The sequence below is a fragment of the Pipistrellus hanaki genome, assembly GCF_964339955.1.
Source record: "Pipistrellus hanaki genome assembly, chromosome: 3".
In the NCBI taxonomy this organism is placed as follows: domain Eukaryota; kingdom Metazoa; phylum Chordata; class Mammalia; order Chiroptera; family Vespertilionidae; genus Pipistrellus; species Pipistrellus hanaki.
Genome location: NC_140505.1, coordinates 149,728,316 through 149,752,199, shown reverse-complemented (window position 1 = coordinate 149,752,199; position 23,884 = coordinate 149,728,316). Strand labels below are relative to the sequence as shown.

Sequence of the window (23,884 nt, the reverse complement as noted above, 5' to 3'; positions counted from 1 at the left end):
GCAGCCTGAACACCCCTAACCACTCCCCTGCCAGCTTGATCGATACCTAACTCTCGATACCTACTAACTCTCGATATCTTGATCGATACCTACCGGCCCAATCGCCCCTAACTCTCCTCCCATGCCGGCCTGGTCACCCCTAACTGCCCTCTTCAGCCAACCTGGATGCCCCTAACTGTCCTCTCCTATAGGCCTGGTCACCCCCAACTTCCCTCCCCTGTGGGCCCGGTAACCCCTAACTGTCCTCCCTTGTCAGCCTGGGTGCCCCTAACTGCCTTCCCCTGCAGGCCTGGTCCCCCCCAACTGTCCTCCCCTGCAGGCCTGATCACCCCCAACTGCCTTCCCCTGCAGGCCTGGTCCCCCCCCCCAACTGTCCTCCCCTTCAGGCCTGGTCACTCCCAACTGCCCTCCTCTGCTGGCCCCGTCACTCCTAACTGCCCTCCCCTGCAGGCCTGATTGCCCCCAACTGCCCTCTCTTGCAGGCCTGATACCTCCCAACTACCTTCCGCTGCGGTCATCTTGTGGTGGCCATCTTGTGTCCACATGGGGTGGTCATCTTTGACCACATGGGGGCAGCCATCTTGTGTGTTGGAATGATGGTCAATTTCCATATTCCTCTTTTATTAGATAGGACTAAAGACCCGGTGCACAAAATTCTTGCAAAGATAGGGTCCTTCAGCCTGGCTGAAAATCAGGGCCAATCTGTGGGGCAACTGGCAGGGCTATCAGGTGGCCCCTGCTGGCACCTGCCTTGGCCAGCCTGGTGCCATCTGCTTGCTGGCCCCACCAACCACTGGTCACCTACCTCTGTGGGAGGTGACCAGCAGGGCAACCAGGGGGGAGGGGGGAAATACCACTGGCACCCACCTTGGCTAGCCTGGGGCCTGCGGGTTGGGGGCAGCTCCTGTGTTGAGCATCTGCCCTGGTGGTCAATGGGTGTCATAGCGAGTGGTCATTCTGCCATTCAGATGATTTGTATATTTGGCTTTTATTATATAAGAAGATACCTACACACACCACACCCAAATACTCACATTTTATTTTCTGAGCACATTCCTAAACCTACTGTGATACTTCAATTATAAATATTTCAGTATAGACCTCTAATGATGAATAAGGGCATTCTCAATATAACTATCATACCATTATCAAACCAAAGAAACCATGCAATTAAATAGTGTCTTACATGGATGTGCGTAAGCAGACTCAAAATAAGCAATGAAGTCATCTGACTTTTGTTCTTTATCTTTGCTTGTCTAATGGACCTGAAATGGTTCTCTAGTGAATTATTTAGAAGTGACACTCAATCTGTCAAGGAACATTTCCTTCCTCAATGACCTTGAAAACAGATTTCACTTACTGCATCATCAAAATTAAGCAACAACCTTCTAAAATTTTTAAGTCAACCCTCAAAAAATCAAGTACACTGAATTTCCAGTTTGTTTTCTAACACTTCACAAAGTCTTAAAGTAAAGCGAATCAATTTAACTTTCAAAACTATACATTCCTTGTAATGTTCCATAGGAGAACTTTATATTGTACTAAACAATAATTTCACTATACTAGTTTTAGAGGGGGGGAAAAAACTATTGTTCTTAAGAAAAACATACAGTACAAACAGCATTGATAAGCCAAATAAACCTGTCCATAAATGAAAAAAAACAAAACCTGTTAAGTATAGTTGTGAAATTAGATTTTTTTTAAAACACATGATTTTTTCAGTGGATATAATTTAATCTCAGTCACTGATGTTAGGGACTAAATAAGATAAAGAACAGCCAAAACCGGTTTGACTCAGTGGATAGAGGGTCGGCCTGCGGACTGAAGAGTCCCGGGTTCGACTTCGGTCAAGGGCATCTACCTTGGTTGCGGGCTCATCCCCAGTGGGGGGTGTGCAGGAGGCAGCTGATCAATGTTTCTCTCTCATCGATGTTTCTAACTCTCTATCCCACTCTTCCTCTCTGTAAAACATCAATAAAATATATTATAAAAAATAAAAAAAAGAAAAGATAAAGAACAATAAAATCCTATCCTTGATGCCCTGGCCTTGGCCAGGGCACTCAGAAAAGACAACCAATGGATATTCTCTCCCACACTGTATTTGTGTGTGTGTGTGTGTGTGTGTGTGTGTGTGTGTGTGTGTCTGTCTTTTTCTCCCCCTTCCTCTCTCTCTAAAAATCAATGAGCATATCCTTGGGGAAGACTTAAAGAAAAGACCATGCAAGTCAGTTTAAGAGGTTTATTTCTAAAGAAACAGCAATATAACTTGAAGCTAATATTTAAAAGCTAAACTGTATCATACAAATAAGAATTATACCTATAATCACCGAAGTGTTTAAGATCAATCTATAATTAAATAGCTAATAAGAAGAGTGTTTACCATATACTACTAGGCACTGTCCTAAATATATTCAATCCTCAGAGCAATCTCATGTTTTTACTAACTCACACAAAAGTGACAGAGAGGTACTAGCATAAAATGATTTATGACCTCGGCCTTAAAGTAGAATGAAAGAAGGCCATTTCAAGAAAATGGAAAAGCAGAAACCAAAATATAAATACGACAAGTGTCCAGATAAGACCAAACAAAAGTTCCAAATTGCAGAAATTAGACTGGATAAATAGAATAGGATTGGATTATGAGAGGCCTTACATACCTAGCAAATTATGACAATTTTACAAAATAGCTAGAGCAAGCAAGCACCACTACAGGTTCTTATGTGCTAAAAGTGCCCTTTTAGAAATGAAAGCCTGGTAATGACTGAGAGAGAAATGAGAAACTCACCATTTCTAACATTTACATGCCAGCTCAATAAATTATCTTGTGCCTGAGAAACCAGAGAGCACACACTGAACCAACTGCACCATCCTTCACATCAATAAGTCCATAAACAATAAACAAGAAAATGGTAAAAAATAATTGCAGCATGCCCTGAATTATTTTCCCAATATAACTTCAGTGAAGTTAAAAGGTACAACTAAACTACATCAGTAAGAAGTATTAGTCAAATTATATGACTATTTTTGCTGTTCAGTACTATGTCAAAACAATTTGGCCAAAGCATAAATTTTACAGTGTTTAGTGTTTACTTCAATAAAAGCAACGTCACAAACAAATGAATTAACATAATATTTCAACACAAAGATTCTTTGTATTGCTTTAGAACTATTATACTATTTACTGAGGTAGTAAACTAATTTTTATAAACAGCCATTATGTAAATGATACACTTTGAAATTAATGTCACATTTATCCATACACTACTTAAGAACTAGGTGTTTATTATCCATACAATAAATTCTATAATCTACATCAAGCTTACAAAAAGACTCTATGGCAAACAACTTCCTTTCTTTGTAATTAAATAAGCTTCTAAAGAGAAGAAATGTGAGAAAAACATCTCAAGCTTGAAAAAACTAGCTTACTTACCAGTAACTTGAGTTATCCTATTGGGTCTTTTCCCTCACAGATCCACCTCTCTTGCCCTTCTGTCCAGCATGAGTCTTCCTGATGGACAGCCACTGGAACTGAGGGGGCATGCAGTACAGATGTATATGTAAGAAAGTTGGGGGGGAGGGGATTTGGAAGATGCTAGAGACATGCTTCAGTGCACTTGCTTACCTTCCTGAAATTGGAAATTTCAACGGTTCCTTGGTCCTCGAGGCATTCACAATAACTTCAAAGAATGTGGATCTGTGGAGATTACCCAATAGGAGAACTCCAGTTACTGGTAAGTGATCCAGCTTTTTCTTCTCTATCAGAATAAGAAGATTATTTCATTTTATTTGAGATTATTAATACATACAGAACTACAGAGAAAGGGTTATACATTCACCAGATAAGTACATATACATGCACCAAAGCAAATACAGAAACTATATGCTAACTACAATGTCAACAATAACTTCTGACATTAGAAACACAAGCCAAAAAAAAAAAAAAAAAAAAAAAATTTGAATGGTTTCATTTATAAAGTTCCACTATAATGGCAGTTATGTTTTAATATACAAATATATCAGTTACCACACTATTCCATTTCACTGAAACAATACCATCATTTTTAATATTAGTACAAGGATAATTAGTTGATCAAAATCTGTCATTCCCTAACTAGCCATTTCATTAACATTCACTGAATTTTGGTTTTGAGGCCACTACAGTGGATTAACAATATATAAGGCTTCAAATAAAAAGCATCAACACAATTCCCACTCAGCACTCAATAAGTCTTTAATCATTTGACACCTACAACAAATCAATCACACACACATATAAAAGTATGCCAGGCCATGGACAAATAACAACACTGATTTTAATTTAGTTGTACAGAGTAATAAGGCAATATTTTTTATTAACTGTTATTTTTAAAATAATTGCCTAAAAATGGACATGTCATTTAAAAAATCTGTTTCTAACAAAAGGAAAAAAGATTTACTAAACAGAACTTTATCTTTAAGCTCACATTAATAATCCTATTACCTTTAAATGAATACATATTAATCAGGTACCTATTAATTTTAATGTGATACAGCAGTGATGACTTTGTGAACACCAATTCTTGTTAAAGATACAAAGAGATGTTTCAATAATACACCTCCCTTTTACAATTATGTCAATAAATAACTATCCCTGGGGGAGATAAGAGATCAACCGAAGGACTTGTATACATGCATATAAGTATAACCAGTGGACACAAAACTCTGGGGAGGGAGGGTATGTATGGGGGGACGGTCAATGTTAAAATATGTACACAGATAATAACTTAATAATAAATAAATAAATATCCCCCCTACCCTCAAGAAATTTTGGTTTTATGGTTCTTCATTCTATGAAAACAAATTAAAGATAATATATCTTTTTTCCTTTGTTTTAATCATAAACAGGATAAAATTGCGTGTAAAATAGTTATTCAACAAAAAATTAAAATGTAATTTTAATAAATATCTTACATTCCTATCTTGTTATAAAATATTATATTTCATAAAGGCTAACAGCAAATCCTTGGTGGGGGCCAGAGATTCTTCATTTCCTTTTGTTTTTTTAATCTTTATTATTGAGATTACAGATATCCCTTTTTCCCCCCCTAGTTCCCCACCACCCAGCTCCCACCCCACCCCAGGCCCTCAACACTTTATTGTCTGTGTCTATAGGTACTGCACACAAGCATGTAAGATCTTTGTCTAATCTTTTCCTGCACTCCCCCACACCCCCCTTCCCTCTGAGAATAGTCAGTCTGTTCCATTTCCATGCCCCTAATTCCATTCCATTCACCAGTTTATTCTTTTTCATCAGATTTCTGTTCAATTTTTAGATTCACTTATAGTTATATATTTGTTGTCTCTTTGTTATTATTTATCTTTACCTTCTTTTTCCTCTTCTTAAAGAATACCCTTCAGCATTTCATATAATACTGGCTTGGTGGTGATGAACTCCTTTAGCTTATTCTTGTCTGTTAAGCTCTTTATCAATTCTAAATGACAGATTTGCTGGGTAGAGTATTCTTGGTTGTAGGTTCTTGCTACTCATTGCTTTGAATATTTTTTTGCCACTCCCCTCTGGCCTACACAATTTCTATTAAAAATTACCTGACAGTCATATGTGTACTTCCTTGTAGATAACTATTTTTTTTCTTGCTGCTTTTAAGATTCTCTGTCTTTTGCTCTTGGCATTTTAATTATGATGTGTCTTGGTGTGGTCCTCTTTGGATTCCTCTTGTTTGGGGTTCTCTGCGCTTCCTGGACTTGTAAGTCTATTTCTTTCACCAGGTAGGGGAAGTTTTCTGTCATTATTTCTTCAAATAGGTTTTCAGTATCTTGCTCTCTCTTCTCTGGCACCCCCATTATTTAGATGTTGGTATGCTTAAAGTTGTCCCAGAGGCTCCTTACCCTATCTTCATATTTTTGGATTCTTTTTTCTTTTTGCTCTTCTGGTTGGGTGTTTCTTGCTTCCTCGTATTTCACATCACTGACTTGATTCTTGGGATCCTATGGTCTATTGTTGAATCCCTGATTATTATTCTTTATTTCAGTCAGTGTATACTTAATTTCTGACTGGTCCTTTTCCCTTTTTTGGGGGGGAGGGGGGGAGGGGGAGGGAGCATTCTCACTAAGATCCTTGAAGGTCTCACTAAGTTCCTCAGAGGATTTGAGAAGATTCTTGAGTAACTTTATAATTGGTGGTTTTGAACTCTATATTCAGTAGCTTGCTTTCCTCCATTCATTTTGTTACATGTTTCTTTGTCTCCACATTTTGGCTGCTTCCCTGTGTTTGTTTCTATGTACTGGGTAGCTGCTAAGTCTCCCTGAGTTGATAGAGTGGCCTTGTGTAGTAGAGGTCCTAGGCTCAGCCTCCCCAGTCACCTGAGGTGGACACTCTTGGTGCACCCCTTAGTGGGCTGTGTTCAATCTTGTTGTAGATGAACTTTGATTGATGTTGGTATCACTGGGAAGAATTGACCTCCAGGCCAATCGGCTGTAGGGACCAGCTGTGACTTCAGGGGGAGAGCTGCTATGCAGGAGACACCCCTATGTGGCGGGACTTGCTTCAGTGGGGCTTTGGTGCCCACTGTGAGTGTGTCACTTTTGGATGTGAAGAGTTGTAATCTGGTATAGTCTCATACTTACCATTGGGTACACTGGCTCTTGGATCTCCGAGGTGCAAAGTCAGCCACTACCTGGGGCCACCCAGCAGGAACTTCAGAGATCAACAGATTCCTCCTCTTTGTATGGGGTTTGGAAGTGCCCAAATAAGGCCCAGCAATGAAGCAAGGCAGGCTGATGCTGGTGCCAGCCTTAGGCTTTTTATTAATAGCTTTGGGGCTCCCTGACCCAGCTGCAGCTTGACAGGTTTTAGGCTAAGAAATGACAGGCTATCATATGCAAAAGCTGCTGCAAACAGCTTGGTTGGTTGGGGTTGTAAACTGGGTAAGGCAGGGTCTCAGGGCATCTCCAGGGTGGAACAAACAAATATCTGCCAGTCAGCCCTATACCAGAGAGGTCCCAGCACAGGAACAATGACTACTGAGAGTACCTCCATCTGGAAGAAAGCCACCCCTAGTTCCTGCCCTGAAGCCAGACAGTCCAGTTTCTCCCCGTATTTGTCTGGGTCCCTCAGAGCTCGCACTAAAACTCAAAGCAAGTGGGAGCTTGTAAATTCAGTTTGCAGTGCTGGCCTTTTAATAGGAGTAGCTTGGTTTCTAGCAGTCTGTGTGTCACTCACCTCCAATCCAGAATGATTTTTACAGCCCATAGTTCTTGACTGCCCATAGGGACTTCTTTCCCCAGCTCTGAGACCCTGGGCTGGGTGTTTGGTGTGGGACTGGGACTCGTTGCTCCTCCAGGCAGCCTCCAAAGAGATGATCTCCCTCCCAATTAAAAAAGCAGCACACTCAGGTGCCAGACCAGCCCGTTCCATGCCTCTACACCTCCTACCAGTCTCAGTGTGCTTTCTTCTTTATCTCTCTAGTTGTAGTACTTCCACTTACCAGCTTTCCTGCGGTTCTGGATGACAGTTGTTCTGTATTACAGCTGTAATTTTTATGTGGTTGTGGGAGGCAGCAAGTACAGGCATTTACCTACGCCACCATCTTAGTTCTCCCTTCTTTTTTTACGTTTTATTCATTTTAGAGGGAGAGGAAGGGAGAAGGAGAGATAGAAACATTGATCACACCTCCTACTGGAGATCAAGTCCTCAACCTGTACATATGCCCTGAACTGGAATCTAACTGGTAACCTCTTAGAACTTGGGATGATGCTCAGTCAACTGAATCACAGTGGCCAGGGCAAAAATCTTCATTTCTAAAGGACACCAGGTGATACCAATACCACTGTTCTTTGGACCAACTTCAATAGCAAGGGTCTACAGAACAATATGTCCCAACATGTTCTGGTCAAGTAAGGTTGAGAACACTCAAATAAAACAAGTTGTTCTTCTAAGAAACTTTTATTCAATTCTATGAAGATTACATACAATATTTTCAAACTTTCTTGACTTCTTGTTTTCAAAGAGCATTCCCTAGGATTAGTGTCTGTGAAACATACTGGAGCATAGAGGGTCAGGCAAGTTGAAAGCAGTCATGGAAAGTCAGAGAAGGCCACCAATTTGGAAGTCTCCTCCTTTCCCCATTCTTCCAAATAGATACCTCAACTTGCACTTTTAAATGCTAATATCTATGTGTAAAAAGACAGAAAAGAAACACATTAAACACAACAAAATAGAGCTTTCTTTGGCTGGAGATATTATAACGAGGGGCCCAGTGCACGGCTTCATGCACCTTGAAAGGAACTGTGGGCTGTGTGGCTGCAGTGAGCACAGGGGTAGATCTTGGCCCATCTTCAATGCTCCTGCCCAGCTCCTCCCACTATGGCCCCTGAGTCCCACCTGCCACTCCCACATGCTGATGGTGCAGGCCCGGCTCGCACCACTGACAGCAAGGAGAAATTGGGGCCCACGCCCGAGAAGTGGGATTGGCAACGTCAGCAAGTTCAAGTGGCAGCTGCTTCCCCGATCGCCCCTCAGGAGCAAGGGGGAAGTGGAGAAGCCCTCAGGGGTGATTGGTGGGCAGCAGCCACTCACACCAATAGCAACCAGTTGTTCGGTTGCTCATTTGTTCCACAGTTCGGTCTATTTGCATATTAGCCTTTTATTATACAGGATGGTGGGCATTCTTATTTTCCTCCTTATACTTCTTCATTCTTTTAGTATCTTCAGTGAGCATGTAATACTTTTGTCATCAGAGAGTTATTATCTTAAGAAAAAAAAGCTACCCACGATACTCACTTTTATTTATATTCACATTTGAATGGATGAATTACTTTATTCAGATTACTTTATTGAGCAGAAAAGATTTTCTAGGAGAGCTACTAGAGAAGAAAATAAAGGAATCAGAACATTTTTAAATGTTTTTCTTTTTTATTAAGTTTAGAGAAAGAGGAAGGGAAAGGAGAGATAGAAACATTGATTCAAAAGAAACATTGATTGGCTGCCTCCTGCATGCCTCCTACTGGGGATCAAGCCCACAACATTTGCCCTGATCAGGAAAGGAATCATGTGCTTTTGGTTCATGGGTTGATGCTCAATGACTGAGTCACACCAGCAAGGCAGGAATCAGAACAATTTAGAATGTAGGCTAGAAATGAACATTGGTGAGGAGATTTGGGGCTTTAGAGAAACAAAAGATAAATAGCAAAAAGGGATGGGAAAAGACAAAAAAAGACCAAAACAACTTTGCCTACTCTGCAGATGCACCTAGAACAGTAAAAACTATCGATATTTATCATACATGCACACTCATATATACACATATAATCAAATTGGTTATTAATTATATTACTAGTGATCCTTATTTTTTATATCACACATAAAAGGGGAAATAATATTTACTGGAATTGTTCTCCTAAGAAATATTATGATATCAAAGAAGATAAGATACACAGCACAATAAATGCTAATATAAGACATCAAAATGAAGTTTAATATTTGTACTTCAACTACACTAAGCCTATCAACAATAAAATGGTTAATTGTGAATAAAATGTTAGCTGACAATAAAAATGAATGAAAACATACATATTTGTTAACACAGAGAAAATAACTGATAGTACTTTGTTCTTCATTAATTATAATGCTAGCCCAAATTTTAACGTAAGTTCTTATTATAATATTAGTTATAAGTAATAGGTTTAGTGTTACAAGTTATCAAGTTGTACAACACTAGATCTAGATATAATAAAATTTATAATAAATCCTTATGAAATTAACTTGCCAGCAAATTTAAATGCTACCATGGCTAGGTAATAAAAAGAACAGGAAAGGCAAATACTTGAATGTGACACTAGTTACTGACCTCAAACAAATCACGATCTTTCCAGCCTTGTTTCTTACCTGTCAAAAGGATGCTAAGCTAAAGCCATGAGTTCCAACAAATAGAAAAGACCAAACCCAGTAGATTGCTACATGTTGCCGGGCAGTTCTCTAAGTACCACAATAAGAATCCTCCAAAATGAGCTGAAAATCCTAACCAAGGAAGTTTTGCAAACAATAGTGGCCTCAACCCACTTCAAAAGTTTTAATGCAAACATCTCTATCTGAAACCTCTCAGGATCTTTCCTCTGAAGACTATCTTATCCCTTTACCATTAAGGTTTCAAGGAATAAAAACTAGCCTGTCTCAAGAAATGACTAAACATTATGAAAGCTCTTGAAAAGTTCCCTCCAGCTCTGAAATTCTCTCAATCTCTCTCCATACTCCTCTCAAAGAATTTATATACATACGAGAGGCCCAGTGCACGAAATTCGTACATGGGGTGTGTGTGTGTGTGTCCCTCAGCCCAGCCTGCATCCTCTCCAATCTGGATCCCTCGAGGGATGTTCGACTGCCCATTTGGCCCAATCCAGGTGCAGTTGGACATCCCTTTCACAATCCAGGACTGCTGGCTCTCAACAGCTCACCTGCCTGCCTGCCTGATTGCCTCTGACCACTTCTGCCTGTCGGCCTGATCACCTCTAACTGCTTCTGCCTACCAGCCTGATCAACCCCTAACCATTCTCCTGGCAGCCTGATCGATGCCTAACTGCTCCCCTGCAGTGAGGAGATTTTGGGCCTACAGTGAGCCCGATTGCCTCTAACTGCCCTCCCCTGCTGGCCTGGTCATTTCCAACTGCCCTTCCCTGCTGGCCTGATAGCCCACAACTGCCCTCCCCTGCTGGCCTGATAGCCCACAACTGCCCTCCCCTGCCAGCTATCTTGTGGTGGCCATCTTGTGTCCACATGGGGGCAGCCATCTTTGACCACATTGGGACAACCATCTTGTGTTGGAGTGACGGTCAATTTGCATATTACTCTTTTATTAGATAGGATATGCATAAACAATGGACACAAACAATAGTGTGATGAAGGCCTGAGGGAGGCAAGGGTTGGGAGGATGGAGGTAAAGGGGGAGTAAATATTATATTGGAGGACATCTGTAATACTGGCAACAATTAAATTAAATTAAATTAAATGGGGGGATAGAGACTTTTAACAAACATGAAAGTCAATAAACAAAGACATTGTAGTTGTTCAATATTTATTAAATGAATAATTTACAAAGTCATTATGACATTTTTATGCACTTGTAATACCAGTAAAAATTACAACCTATAAAAGATGAATATTTAAGGTCAATATGTCTTTCAAAACAGAACAAAAACTAAATTAAATCCTTGAGTAAAACTTAATACTCCAGAGAATGCTAATCTTTCTACCAAAGTATGCTGGCCCTGTATCTAATATTGAAGGAAAGAGGAATAAGCAAAGAAACCTTTTATCTGAACAGGATTGTTTTATAAACCTGCTTATCAGAGATGAAAAGGTAAAAAGATCAACTAGTCAAAACAACGTAATTCTCAATCTGGGTTCTATCACTAAACTGTGATGAGATGACCATCTACCTTTCCTCCACATAGGATGAGCAAATGGAAGGATATATAGGAAAGAATTCTGAATACAGTACAGCACTACATGAATAAAATGTAAAGATACTGCTTTTACTGAATTCCTACCCCCACCCCCAGAAATCACCAATAGTACATAAAAATTAATTTGGCAATAATAAATTATATTCTTTAGCATTTTTTATTGACTTTTTTTTTTTAAGGAAGGAGAGAGAAAAACAATAATGTGATAGACAAACATCATTGATTGCCTCCTATATGTGCCCCAAAAACTGAACCCAAAACCTGGGGATGTGCCCTGACTGGGAATCGAACCCACGACTTTTTGGTGCCAGGGACAAAGCTCCAACCAACTGAGCCACACTAGCCAGGGCCATACATTATATGCTTACAAATACATACTTAAGAGTAATGGCTACCATTGAGTGAGCATTTACTATGTAAAAGCCACTGTGTAGAGAGCTTTACACAAATTAATTTGTTAAAACTTCTCAGCAATGCTTTTTAAAGAAAAACAAAAAAACCTGAGAAGCATTGCCAATATAACCAATAACATAGCTGAAGAAAAACAGATTAAATTTAATAATTTAGTCCTATTATGAAATTATTTTATTCTCAAAGAAGGTGGTTCAGGGAAGAGTAAATAGTAAATATATTTAAACTTAACAGTCTATAACATCCTATGTAAATTTGTCATCGGCAAAAAATCATTTTAGTCTTCTGAAATCCTCAATTATGTAACTATTATTTTAAAAACAGTAATTTCTTTTAAAAACATACACATCTACACACACACACACACACACACACACACACACACACGTACAAAGAGAAAGAAAAGGTTTTACCTAGCAGCTTCATTTGGCTAAAATTTCTTGAGACCGATAATCCATCAAATTAGAAATTGGCCATGATGTTATAGCATATTTTAGCTTAAGTGCTTATTAATAACTAGAGGCCTGATGCACAAAGATTCGTGCAAGAATTGGCCTGCCTTCCTCTGGCTACAGGCATCTCCTTCACTCTGGCCAGAGACGCCTTTCCACCTTCCCATGCTGCCCAGAGACCTAGAACAGCAGGAGCAGTGTGGAATGACATAAGCATCCTGCTCCCTGCCTCTCAGTGCCTGCATATGCAAATTAGCCCATCATCTTTATTTGAGTTGATTTGCATACTCATTCCTGATTGGCTGATGGGCATCACAAGGGTATGGTCAATTTGCATCTTTCTCTTTTATTAGTGTAGATGGCAACAGCAACAACTGATTTCAAACTTAATTTGAGCACAGGACTTCTCCAAAAACTAGGACTATGTTGGAAAATTAAATTCCTTCTGTTTACTCCCTAGAGATACCTTCTTTGATAGAATTCAAATTCTCTGAGAGCTGGAACTAGGTCTCTCATCCACAATTCTATAGTTCAGGCATAATTCCTGGCATAAGGTAGTGTCTAATAACCATTTACAGAATTATAGAAATTTTTTACTTCTATTTATTTCTGATAGTTCACACACGTATACAGGAAGTCCTCTCCAAATTATGACTTATACAACCTGTATCAAAATTCCAACTATTTCAAAGCTTATTTAAAATAAATAAAATTTTCTTTTTAATACCTATGTTCCTCTTTTACCAAACCTTTATTGAATGCATTACTTCCCAGGCATTTTGTCAAACATTTTCAAAAAATATCATGAAAAACTCATATTTACTTAGAAATTGATAGCATAACAAGTGAGTAAATAAATATATGTAACAGAACTATAGTATGCTAAACGATATAATAAAGGTAAACATAAGAAAATAATTTTGAGGGACTATTTGAATCCTAGAAAGAGAATATAGTTAATCTCATAACATTAACCAAAGAGCTATATCCTCCCATCTCTAACTACCTTGTCCTCTGAGAAAAAATACTCAACTTCCTGAGAAAGCATGAATCAGTGCTGTATTTATGAGAAAATGCTAAAGCTAGATGGAGTACAGAATGAGAGATATGCACAAAAGCCAAACAAAAGGAGGCAAATTTGGGATGTTCCCAGGAAAATATCAGAGGAAATAAACACATGAGCTGGATTTCCCCCCCCCCCTTTTTTTCTTTTTAAATATATTTATTTATTTATTTGTTTGTTTGTTTATTTATTTATTTATTTATTTCAGAGAGGAAGGGAAAGAGATAGAAACATCAATGATGAGAGAGAATCATTGATCAATTGCCTCCTGCACACCTCCTCCCTACTGGGAATCAAGCCTGCAACCTGAGCATGTGCCCTTGACCAGAATTGAACCTGGGACCCTTAAAGTCAGGCTGACACTCTATTCACTGAGCCAAACCAGCTAGGGCATGAATTGGGTCTTGAAGTAGAGTTAATTAGGCAGGCAAATGATAATGAAATTCTAGAAAGTTATCAGTGACTAATCCTGTTAGTCTGAACAACTAGATGCAGTAAAAAGTACAAGATGAAGGAAAATTCCATTATTTTTTTAATGTCTATCTAATTTCTATATCTATTAGGTGCCTGCTAATTTGTATAATTTATATTTAAAAGCAGTAAGTTCACAGATAAATGAAGGTTAGTTCAATTTTAATAACTAAATTTAATTTGTCCCATTAATTTAAAACTCAGTACAAAGAAATGCACTATATAAATTCTAAATTGTTTTTCAATTAATCTCAAATACCACAAATCTCTATTTAGTTTTAGTATATTTTGTTTTTTGATAGATCCTCAATGTCAACCATCTTAATTTTAAAAATCATTCAACAGAGATCTTATAATTTAGTTTAGAAATAAAATATATTTTATAATATGCTGTATTCTTTCATGACTTCAGTAGTGAATTTCTCATTTGTAACTGTATTATATAAATTTCAATAGTCTGGATAGCAAGACCTAAAAGTGGTGCTGAGACAATAAAAACAAAAAACATAAAAAGTTCCAAAGTTATTTCTTAAAAATGCTAAGGTATTCATGTATAACATCATCTTTGAAATAATACTAAAACATGAAACTAATATGTCAATTTTAAAAAACGATAAAGGTAGCCCTAGCCAGGATTGCTCAGTGATTAGAGTGTCGGCCCTCACACTGGAGGGTCTCAGGTTTGATTCCTGGTCAAGGGCAAGTACCTGGGTTGCAGGTTTGATCCCCATCCATGTGTCTCTCTCACACTGACATATCTCCTCTGCACTCCACCCTTTCACTCTCCCTCCCCTCTCCCTTTCACTCTGCAAATCAATGGGAAAAAATCCTCAGGTGAGGATTAACAAACAAACAAAATGATAAAACTAAATATGTTCAAAAACTGAGAAGAAAATTATATTTCCTTCTTCCACATGTATGTTTTTTAAAATATAAATGACAAATAAAAGAAAAAATAAAATTTAAAAAATAAAGCAAAATATATGACAAGAACAAATAAAAATAAATACAGTAATAGAAATGATTCTACATTCTTTAAGTGTATTCTACTTTAATCTTCAAAATAACCACATATTGTATTATAACATTATTGTGCTATAAAAATACTACAGCCATGTTTAAGAATGAGGAAAGTAAATCTAAATCTCAGTTACTGGTCTAACTGTAAAAATTGTGTTTTTAATAATTTAACACAGCTTCAAAATATAGAGTAAGCTGTAAAAAAGTAATAATGCTAAAACTAATATATACCAATAAATTGCAAACAAAACAACTGATAATATTTTTGTTGTTAATCCTCACCTTGCGAGCACTTTACCACTGATTTTCAGAGAGACCAGAAGGGAAGGAAAGAGAAACACTGACATGAGAGAGGCATATCCATGGGCCACCTCCTGCAAGAGCACAAACTGGGAGGGGGGTGGAAGATGGGCCAGGATTCAAACCTGCAACCCAGGTATGTGCTCTTGAGCTGAAATCGACCCAGAGAGACCCTTCGGTCTGTGGGCTGACACTCTAACCACTGAACTACACTGGCCAGGGTAGTCTGATAATATGTTTAAAAATACAGACTTAGAAGTTATTGGAAAAGCAATGTTGAATCATCAAATTTAAAAAACAACAACACATTAATTGAAAAAATTTAAATGCCTACAATGTTCCAGGTATTTTACTATTGTAGTTTCTGGGGATACCAAAGTGAGTAAGATAGTCCCCTTCCTGCCTGGTAGAACAGATAAAACTCTAAACAATTATACTACAATATGGTGATTCTCTAGGAATAATTATTATATATACATTTAGAAAGATAAGACTGAATCAATGATAGCTGGGAGAACCATCTGATCAAAATATTTCAGTACTGATGCAGCATAGAATTGTTTGTGATACACAGCAGAAAAGGAAGCTAGGAAAATAGTTTAGGAATAGATTATTGCCTGAAACATCAATCTCAGGAACTTAACCCTTGATTAGAAGTGACTAGAGAGTCTGTCTCTCTTTTTTAATATAGGAACTAACATAATTATATAGTTACACAAAAATACTGAAGATAACATAGCAGCATTCTAGAGAAGAGATAAATTTGTCCAATCTCAAGAGAGATGATATGGGATTCTAAATTTTACCTACATAAACTGGAAAAAGGACAGATTTGAGAGAAAATCCAGAGAAAGACTGAACATAAGGGATAATGGCTTACAATAAAATGAGTCAATAATAGTTTCTAGCTCTGGTTCCAGAAAGTCTGTGCCACTTACAAAGAGAAGCCAAGACTGGGTAGGCAGAAATTTATTTCAGAGACATACAAGGAAAACTAGGAAAAAAGTAGCATTACAGATGGCAAGGAAGGAGAATTCCAATTTTTTAAAAAACGGTTACCAATACCAACTACTACAAAGATGACATAGAAAGAACTTGAAATTAAGCCACTAAGTTTAACAACTAGGTCACATAGAGATCTTACTCAACAAAGGATAAAAGAAAAGAATGCTGCTGAAATAAATCAGTTGCATGTAGAAATCCAAGTTAGTAAAACTCTACACCAAACAGGTCAGAAACTTTTTGGTCTCAGGATCGCTACTCTCAAAAGTTAAGAGCTTTGTCTTATCTGTCAAGAAATAAACAGAAAAAAATTAAATACACAGTAGTGCATTTTAAAAAGTATCAAAAAGTACATCACATGTTGATATAAATAACATTTTTTATATTTTCCAAAACAATAGTAATTTTGCATGAGGAGTGGCACTTGCATATTTTTTTCAAACCTGTACTATCTAGCTTAACTGAAGTCATCTAGATTGTCATATCTACTTCTGCATTCAATATGCTGCACTAGCCTGTTTTGGTTCACGAACATGAAATCTGGACTCCCACAAATATGTAGTAGAAATAAGGAAGAAGTATTTTAATAGTCTTTTCAAATAATAATGAATATTCTTCTTTGATGATATATTAAAAAAATCACACAAGTAGTTTTTTCTCAAAGATTAGCTGAATGTGAAATCTGAAACCACATCAAGGAAGTTTTCATAGTGTACCCTTAAAAAACACTGGCTTAATTAGAACCTTGAATGGATTATATCCATGCATGGTTTTGTAAAATCATACCCTGGTTATTGGAAAATGTTGAGTTATGAAGATCATCCAAATACTGACAAATTTCATGACAAACTATCATAAATTACATTAATTGATATTACCACATGATCTCATCTTTAAAGTAGTCTAAGTTCTTAATATCACTGTAGTGGTTACAAGTTTTCAAAAACTCTAATTTTCTCCTGAAAGCTCAATTTTATCATTGGCAACAAATACTGTTTTTCTTAAAGTGACAGACACACTGTGTTCATTTTTTAGAAAATATCTGCTAAATATCCAAGTCTGAAGAACTATAGTTTGCTAGGAATTCTTTCAAGAAAAAATGATGTTCTAGCCGAAACCAGTTTGGCTCAGTGGATAGAGCGTTGGTCTGTGGACTGAAAGATCCCTGGTTCGATTCGTCAAGGGCATGTACCTTGGTTGCGGGCACATCCCCAGTGGGGGTGGTGCAAGAGGCAGCTGATCGATGTCTCTCTCATCGATGTTTCTGACTCTCTATCCCTCTCCCTTCCTCTCTGTAAAAAATCAATAAAATATATATATATATTTTTAAATGATGTTCTACAAAAAAAGGAGCTAGTTTTGCTTGCACCTCAACACAATTGTTTTCCCTTGAACCAACCCACTGTACTTTGCTATAAAGCAAAATGTGCTTTTATATTTATCATTACTTCCTGGTTCATGAAAACAGAATATTAAAAAGACATGAGATTTCATAAAATTAGTAACTTTTACTGCTTCATCAAAGATATTCTTAAGTGAGACTGACGTTATTTTTACTGCATGTGCAAGGTGGTGAAGATTATTGTGAAGTTAACAGTTTGGTGCCATTACTTTGATTCATGCTGAGGGGCATGACCCACCATTGGTTTGACCCACCATTGCCTCTGCACCACCACTGCAATATCAACACAGTGAATAACATCTTAGTATGATTATGAAAATAGGAAGCTTCATATGCTTCCTAAAAGGGAATTCCAAGGTTCCTCAAATCACACTTTAAAAGCCACTACCAAGACTATCCAAACACCATCATTTTCAAAATGCTCTGTAAACACTGAGGCCATATAACTACCCTACCAGAGACATAGAGAGGAAACCCAACCCCTCCTAGAACAACAGCGTGGTAGCTGGAAAGGCAGGCTCAGGAATTTTGCATTATCTGAAAAGCGGGCTGACTTAGATGGTCCTCAGTTTTTTTCTCCCATTCCCACATCAAAAGTCTAGGAGAGTCTATGCCAAACTTCAAATTACAAGACAGGAAGCAAGTATGGAAAGACGACGATACTGAAATGATTTTTATCAGATGATAACTGGTTTCTTTAAGGTTTTTTCAAAATGTGAATTTTATACAGTTTAATCCCATTCTATAGAAGCTGAAATAATTCATTCTTTAAACCAACAGTCAGATCTTAACCACAACACTGTGTTCAGTTAGAAACATTTTTCTTTACACGAGAAAATTTCACCTCTTCAGCATAAAAGATTTAATAATACTACCTCATGTACAGATTTTGTACAAAGTGTTTCTGATTTGATAAAAATCATAAAATTTTACAAAAGAAGCAAAAAACATCTATTTTGTCCACCATTGTATTTCCAGTACCTAGCTCTGCCCTTATATAAAAAAAGATGTTCAATAAACATTGCTGAATGCTGGGTACTGAAGTGACTGAAATGAGAAAGAACACTGGTCACCACACTCTTAGTGCAACACGTAGTGCTCTTTCTATTATGTAAAATCTTTTTCATCATTCTCTAAAATAACATCTGAGGGAACCTAAAGGAGTTATTACAATTTACCTTCAGAAGATCAGTATCTGTTCCAATTGAAATTACACTAGAAAGCCTCCTATGAATTAGGTGTTTTATAGGTTCTCGTTTAGATCACATTTCATCATCTTTTAAAAAATATATTTTTATTCATTTCAGAAAGGGAATGGGAGAGATAGAAGCATCAATGATAAGAGAAAATCATTGATCGGCTGCCTCCTGCACACCCCCAACTGGGGATGAGCCCGAAACCCAGGCATGTGCCCTTGACCGGAATCAAACCTGGGACTGACTCTTCAATCCACAGGCCGTTGCTCTATCCACTGAGCCAAATCGGCTAAGGTGTCATCATTTTTCAATATTTGTTATCTGAAATTAAGCAGTAATTTCCATTCCTATATGAAGAAGTGACAATTAAGATACTAATCTAAATCCTCACACAGACACTATACTCAATGTTTCATTTTCTGAGGTGATTCAGAATGGCTCTTAATTTCTTAAAGTTTCTTGGGTTTATATTTGAGACATATTGTGTTATAAGAAGCTGAGATAGATACAAATATGAAGGAGCCCTAACTGGTTTGGCTCAGTGGATAGAGCATTGGCCTGTGGGCTGAAGAGTCCCGGGTTCAATTACCATCAACGGCACATGCCCAGGTTGCAGGTTTAATTCCCAATTGGGGGATTGCAGGAGGCAGTGAATCAATGATTCTCTCTCATCATTGATGTTTCTATCTCTCATTCCTTCTCCCTTCTGAAATCAATATAAATATTTTAATAATAAAAATAAACATTTTTAAAAAAAATTTTGATAATAATTTGTCACCATAACTTTTTCTTTTTAAAATTTTCCTGTCATTTTGACATTTATCATTTTCGCTCACAGAAGTACAATGTAGAAAACCTCGGGTACTTGAACTTATAGTTATTTAGCTCCTGGATTAAAAAAGGATTAATAAAATTTAAACTAATAAGGTCAGGAAGTACAAACTAAAATTCAATCATAGAAATGGTTTAAATTTAAAGAATGTAATTTATCAACTTAGGAACTGAAGCTACTTCAATCAAATCGCATTTCATTTAAAATACTGCTATGAACATAACAGCATTCCATTCCATACAAACTGTTATTCTGCAGAAAAACGTGACCTACAAGGATACAGCCAAGGGAAATGGTCTTCTGTAATATAAAGGATTTGAACTAGACTTTTTTTTTTTAACTAGGTATTCTTTAAAGAAAATAAAGTTGTCAGTGAAGACTTTATAGGGGAACATGGCCACATCTTCTCCGAAGATTCAGAAAAAAAGATGTTTCAAGGGTCTGGGAAGGCTTACACTTGGCCTCCCATTTATGGACCCAGACAGAATCAGTTCAAAGGTCAGTCTGACCGAAGGGATTCAAGCCCAGTCTGTCATCTTGCAAACTAATCATTAGCAATCTGCATCCTTCTGTTCCACAGTTCTCTAGTCCCTGCCTTGGTAATCACCAATCTTATCCTTGAAATTACCTTAACTGCTAATTAACATGTCAGTTGTAGAGAATTATTTCTTCCAACTACTAAAAACTTTTGCTTCTCCAGAGTGTTCTGCAGTCCTTTAACCCTGTTTCCTGACATGACCAAAGAGGGCAATATTTTGTGGTGCAATCAATATCTGCCCCATTAACAAGGCCTGCTCCATTGTTCCATCTAAACATGGATTCCACTCTGATTTTCTGAAGTGACAGTATGAAGAAAATAACCTCTTTGAGCTCTTAATTTATAGCCAAAATCAAAAGAGAAGAGAGAATTCAGAGAGGGGAAGAAGAAGCTGAGAGGGTTGTAGTGTAGAACACTTACTTTTAGGAACAGAGTGTCCCTTAGACTTCTGGTGAGTTGCCCAGAGCCTCTTCAGTTTCAATCCAAATGAGAATGCTTCTCTGAGTCCTCCTCAAGTAATCCACTAAAAATTGGATCTACAAGAGCTCAGATGTACTGGTAAAAATTGTCAGGGGCCCCCATGGGGGACTCAAACCTCTTTTAAACTAGGCCCACCTCTCTGTCCTGGGCCAACTCCCCTGTGCACCATATTCCTTCTTTTTCCAGGTGCCAGGTATTCAGCCTGTTTCTTCTCTTCTGAGCTGCCACCACCTACTCTGTTTCTCAGGGTTCCTCTAACCCCAAGACTGGCTGTGGAGTAGGACACCAGCTTCCCCCCTTCCTTGCTGTCCCTGCAAATAAACATATAGTCTCTTCTAGTTTCAGTCATTTTCTACTGGCTACAAGCAAATAGAGGGAACAACAAAAAGCAATAACTTCATACCAGAGATTAAGATTATAATGATCATTATAATCTCCACTTTAAAATTCCTGCCTTCAAAAACCAAATTTTCTGAAAATCATCTATTGAGCATTTTTAAAAGTGGAAAGTACTAACATAGATATACAAACATAATCTAAACCAATTCCAACCTCATATAGACATAAAGATATAAAGATATTCTGCTTTTCAAAAATACTTATTCCACAGGTCCAAAAATAGTTACCACATTCATTTTAGCAAATAGGTACTTTATTAGAATGTTCTGTTCCATTCCCTTGAATTCTGTAAATGTTTGAAAATTTGCTTTTTAAAGGATATTATGGAAAATTTCATCCAATGAAGATGGGACTATGCAAAAAGCATACTATGATTTACAAAAAAAGACTCAAGTCCAAAGCAGCTAGCTTCATTCAATGAATAAATCTTAAAATGTTAAATTATTGCCAATCATTTCTGAATCTACATTTTAAATTTTTAATAAAATATTCTAAATGGTGTTTAAAAATCTGAATCTCTCATTTTTAGAAATCTAATTTCTACTGAATATATAAACCTAAAGTCAATTTTTGTCTTAATGTTTTTTACAACAGTATATCACATTAGTACACTTATACTCTTGTGGCAATTTAGTTTGTTACAGATTCTGTGATTTCAAAATACATGGTAACTAAATATCAAGCTATAAATCACAGAATTACAATAAATTAACTTAAAAGCTACCTTCTGATAAAGACGAAGGAACTCTGCAACTAAATGCTGGCATATCAAGACTGTCACTGACTTTGAATTTCCTGGATGATTTTCTTTACTCAGTAAATCAACTTAAATGTTTTTGTAAAAGACTCAATTATTTGCAAGCTTACAATAAAATAAAGACTGAAAATAGACAAGAGATCAATGCATCTCATTTGTATAGTCTAACAGATTGCCATTTGCGCAAACTAAAAATATTCAGATTACTTTCGGTTAAAAAAAAAAATGTGTCCGTGACTGGGCTCCTCTCCAACTCCCTATTTATAAAATATTAAAGAACTGGAATACACACATGAAGCAAAACCTTGATCTGACCCTTCCAGACGTCTGTATGAAAAAGGAAGTTAAACCTACTGCATATCCTATAATCAAAAATACTTTACTTGAAGAACGATCGCACATGACATCTTTTGCTCCTAAAGGGGAGGTCATCTTCATGATTTTCCTTCGGTTCCTACACACTAACGCAACCATGCAGCCAACACTGTTACATCCGGAATGTGTGCGGGGTGGGGCGTGGAGGGTGGGAGAGGGGGGAGGGTAGTGCACCCAGTGACACGAATTGAATCCAAGTCGCTCCGGCCTCCCTTCAATAATGCATGCCCTCCTGGCAGCGAAAGACGTTACAGCCTCTTCCATTACCCCCGCACCGCAAACCAGGGCTGGGGTCGCGATCAATCTGACCCCATTCCTACCGCGCCCGCCCCCTCCTCTGGCCGCCTCTCGCCGGGGCTGCGGGTGTCACGGAGGGAGTGGGGGGTGGAGGGGCCGCAGCCGCAGGGGCGTCCTCCTCGGCGGCAGGCCGGCCGGCCGGCGGCGCGCGGGGCCCCCGGCCGCGGGACTCACCGGGTGGAGGTGCCCTTCCGCACATCGCACATCATGCACTTGAAGGCCTCGGCGCTGTTCCGGAAGGTGCAGACGCTGCAGTCCCAGTAGCCCTCGTCCGAGGACGGCTTCGGCTGCCGCTTCGGCCTGCACGACACAAGCCGGACACGGCGCCCGCGGGGTCAGCAGCAGGCCGCGCCCGGCGCCCGCCCGCCCCGCCCCCTGCCCCAGATCCGCGACCCCGGCCCCGCGGGCCCCGCCGCTCCGCCCGGAGGGGGAGGGGAGCCGGGGAGGAGGAGGGCGCGAGCGCGGTGCGGTCGCCGCTAACCCTGCCGCCGTCGCCGCCGCCGCGCCGCCCTGACACCCCGGGCCGCCGCTCGGGCCGCCGCCGCCATCGCGGCTCCATTGTGGGGCCGGGGCCGGCGCCGGAGCAGCGGCGTCGCCCCCGTTCCCGCCCCGCTGGCTGCCCGGGCGGCGAGCGAGGCGGCCCCCGCCCGCTGCCCGGCGCGAGGGCCCCGCCGCCGCCGCCGCCGCCGCCCGCCCTGTCCGGGCCCGGGGGCCGGGCGCCGTTACCTGGTGGGGCTCTTCTTGTCTCCCATGGCTTGGCTAACCGATGCTCGCCGAGAGTCGCCGCCGCGGCCGCTCTGTTTGTCAATACGGAGGAGAATAAGCCGGGCGGAAGCGGGCGGGGAGGAGGAGGGGCGGGGAGGGCCGCAGCGCCGCGCTCCGAGCCGCCGCCGGATCCCACGCAGCCCCCAGCTGTCGGGGAAACTCCTGCCCGCGCCACGTGACGCGCGCCCGCCAACCAGCGGCCGCGCCCGCGGCTTCAAACGCGGCCAGCGCGGCCCAGCGCCGCGGCGAGTTCGCGGGCGGCGGGCGGGCGGCGTGGGGGTGACGCTGCGGCCTGGGCGCCGCCGCCCCGCCCGCGCCCCGCGCCCGCTCCCGCCGCCTCCGCCAGGCATCCCGGGCGTGCCGGGGCCGCCGCGCGCTTCCGAGCCCCTCTCCGCCCCGCGGGCTGGCGGGGGATGTGGCGGGGGATGCTCGGTCCTCCCGGGAAGCTGGGGCGTAGCTGGGGCCGGAGTCTGGAGGTCAGCCCCAGGTCGGGGGCCGGGAGCGGGGAGGGGGTGTCTGCGGGAGAACCGCTTTCCCAGGCTCGGCCGCCCTGGGCTACTCGGACCCAGCCCGAAGGATGCCCGGAGGGGGCAGGGGGCAGGCGGGAGCCAGCCTGCAGCGCTTTGCTGGGGCCTTAGAACACTGTCTGGTTTGCCAAGCGGGGGAT

The 23,884-nt window shown here is 40.0% G+C and overlaps 1 protein-coding gene across 4 annotated transcripts in view; it reads right to left on the bottom strand.

The window, feature by feature from the left end:
* Positions 1 to 23,506, bottom strand: part of YAF2 (YY1 associated factor 2) — a 69,717-nt gene extending 46,211 nt beyond the window's left edge. Inside the window, exons 1-3 of one of the 4 annotated variants that reach the window (XM_084876687.1) lie at positions 23,179 to 23,408; positions 22,627 to 22,752; positions 3,623 to 3,755 (exon numbers count right to left, since the gene is read on the bottom strand). In XM_084876687.1, coding sequence (XP_084732813.1) covers positions 3,623 to 3,755; positions 22,627 to 22,651 — 158 coding nt within the window. In that variant the 5' untranslated portion in view covers positions 22,652 to 22,752; positions 23,179 to 23,408. Of the gene's footprint in view, positions 1 to 3,622; positions 3,756 to 20,492; positions 20,936 to 22,626; positions 22,753 to 23,178 lie in introns of those variants that run through there. The other 3 variants (XM_084876685.1, XM_084876688.1, XM_084876686.1) reach the window with 3 other exon arrangements.
* Positions 23,507 to 23,884: the final 378 nt, after the last annotated feature.